The sequence below is a fragment of the Eimeria necatrix genome, genomic scaffold, assembly GCF_000499385.1.
Source record: "Eimeria necatrix Houghton genomic scaffold, Enh_scaff2927, whole genome shotgun sequence".
Lineage (NCBI taxonomy): Eukaryota > Apicomplexa > Conoidasida > Eucoccidiorida > Eimeriidae > Eimeria > Eimeria necatrix.
Window position 1 is genome coordinate 1 of NW_013653476.1, and position 1,940 is coordinate 1,940.

The window sequence follows — 1,940 nt, forward strand, 5'->3', positions numbered from 1 at the left end:
GCAGCAGCAGCAGCAGCAGCAGCAGCAGCAGCAGCAGCAGCAGCAGCAGCAGCAGCAGCACCTGACGGGCATTTCGTCGAACTCATCTGCGTCTGCGAGCAGCTTCAGGATTTCAACAAAAGAAAGAACTTGCTGCTGCATCTTGTCTTGAATTCTTTTTGCCGTTTGGGGTTTTATGTAGTAGAAGCAGGCAATGCGGCCGAGGGGCGTGGGCTCGATCACGGGCTCCAGCAGCAGCTGCTGCTGCTGCTGCTGCTGCTTCTCCCGCTGCTGCTGCTGCAGCACCAGCCGGAACCCCGTCAGCGCCTCCTCGCCGCCCGCCTCGCCGCCCTCCTCCCCCTGCTGCTGCTGCTGCTGCTGCTGCTGCTGCTGCTGCTGCTGCTGCTGCTGCGGCAGCCGCAGCTGGATGCAGCCCAACTCCAGCAGCAAATCCAAAGCTCTGCTCACCAAACCATCCAAGTAGCAGCAAATCAAACTGCGGCGCCGCTCTGCTGCTGCTGCTCCTCCCCCGCGGCAGTCCTCAGCCAGCAGCTCGGAACTGTAGTAGCCGGGGTTCGCCGCCAGCCGCCTGCACGCAAACCCTAAACCCTAAACCCTAAACCCTAAACCCCAAACCCCAAACCCCAAACCCTAAGCCCTAAACCCTAGAACTAGGTCTTGGGCCGCCGGGCGCTCGCCAGCGCGCGGCCCCACGCACAGCACCCCAAGCCCTAAACCCTAAACCCCAAACCCCAAACCCTAAACCCTAAACCCTAAACCCTAAAGCGCACCTGAAGAAGTAGGTCCAGGAGAGGTACTCGAGAGCCATGGTTTTGCTGCGGATGGTCTCCGCAACAATTTCTGCATTTAAATGTTCTGGAAGACAAAGATGAAGACAAGACTCTACCGGAAAAGGCAAATAAAGAAAACGTTTTAAAAACCCTTTTTGCTTCTCCTGACACAACACCACTGCTGCTGCTGCAGTGTCGAACTGCGGCCGCCCCGCGCGCCCAATCATCTGCCAGCACACAAACCCCAAACCCTAAACCCTAAACCCTAAACCCTAAACCCTAAACCCTAGAGCCCTGCTGCGGGTTTCTCCTCGCAAGCTCTGTGGCACCCATGGATGCCCATTTTGAAACTGCAGCAATATTCCAGATAAGCTGCTGCACCCATGTGCAGCAGCAGCAGCAGCAGCAGATGCAGCAGCAGTGGCAGCAGATGCAACAGATGCAGCTGCAGCAGCAAATATAGCAGCAGCAGCAGCCGCAGCAGCAGCTGCTGCAGCACCACGAGTCGAGCCAAGGCCCTGTCGCAGCACCAGAAGAAGGATAAGCCTATTGCTGAGGCTGCTGCGGCTCCAGCTGCTGCTGCTGCTGCAGCTACTGCAGCAGCAGCAGCAGCAGTTGGCTGCTGCAGCTACTGTCGCTGCTGCTGCTGCTGCTGCTGCTGCTGCTGAATAATTAAATAAAATGCTAAACAAAAAAGGACACTGCAGCACCTGCAGCACGTCGGTGATGGGCATATCTACGTAGCGCTTCGTCTTGGCGTCGAAGTACTCCGTGCCCTGCAGCAAAATAACAACAACCCCACCCTGCTGCTGCTGCTGCTGCTGCTTCTGCTGCTGCTGCTGCTGCTGCTGCTTCTGCTGCTGCTGCTGCTTCGATGGCCACAGCTGCCTGTGCTGCTCGCGGGCTCCGAGACCAGCTACACTAGCTAGTCCGAGACCAGTCATATTGGCTAGCTGCCCCCAGGCTCCCTAAACCCTAAACCCCAAACCCTAAACCCTAAACCCTAAAACCTAAACCCTAAACCCTAAAGCCTATACCGCAGACCCTAAACCCCAGACCCCAGGGCCTAAGCCCTAAACCCTAAACCCTGAACCCCAGAAGCCCAGACACCGCACCCCAGACCCAAGAGCCCCGCCCCTCCCCCCTCCCCCCTCCCCCCAAACCCTAAAC

At 58.0% G+C, this 1,940-nt stretch overlaps 1 protein-coding gene across 1 annotated transcript; it reads right to left on the reverse strand.

Moving 5' to 3' along the window:
- Window positions 1-61: 61 nt before the first annotated feature.
- Window positions 62-1,714, reverse strand: ENH_00039840 (hypothetical protein; the record flags this gene model as incomplete). Its single annotated transcript, XM_013580710.1, has 3 exons — window positions 62-568; window positions 771-997; window positions 1,481-1,714. Coding segments are annotated over 3 exons (968 nt in total), but the record flags the coding sequence as incomplete, so codon positions are not given.
- Window positions 1,715-1,940: the final 226 nt, after the last annotated feature.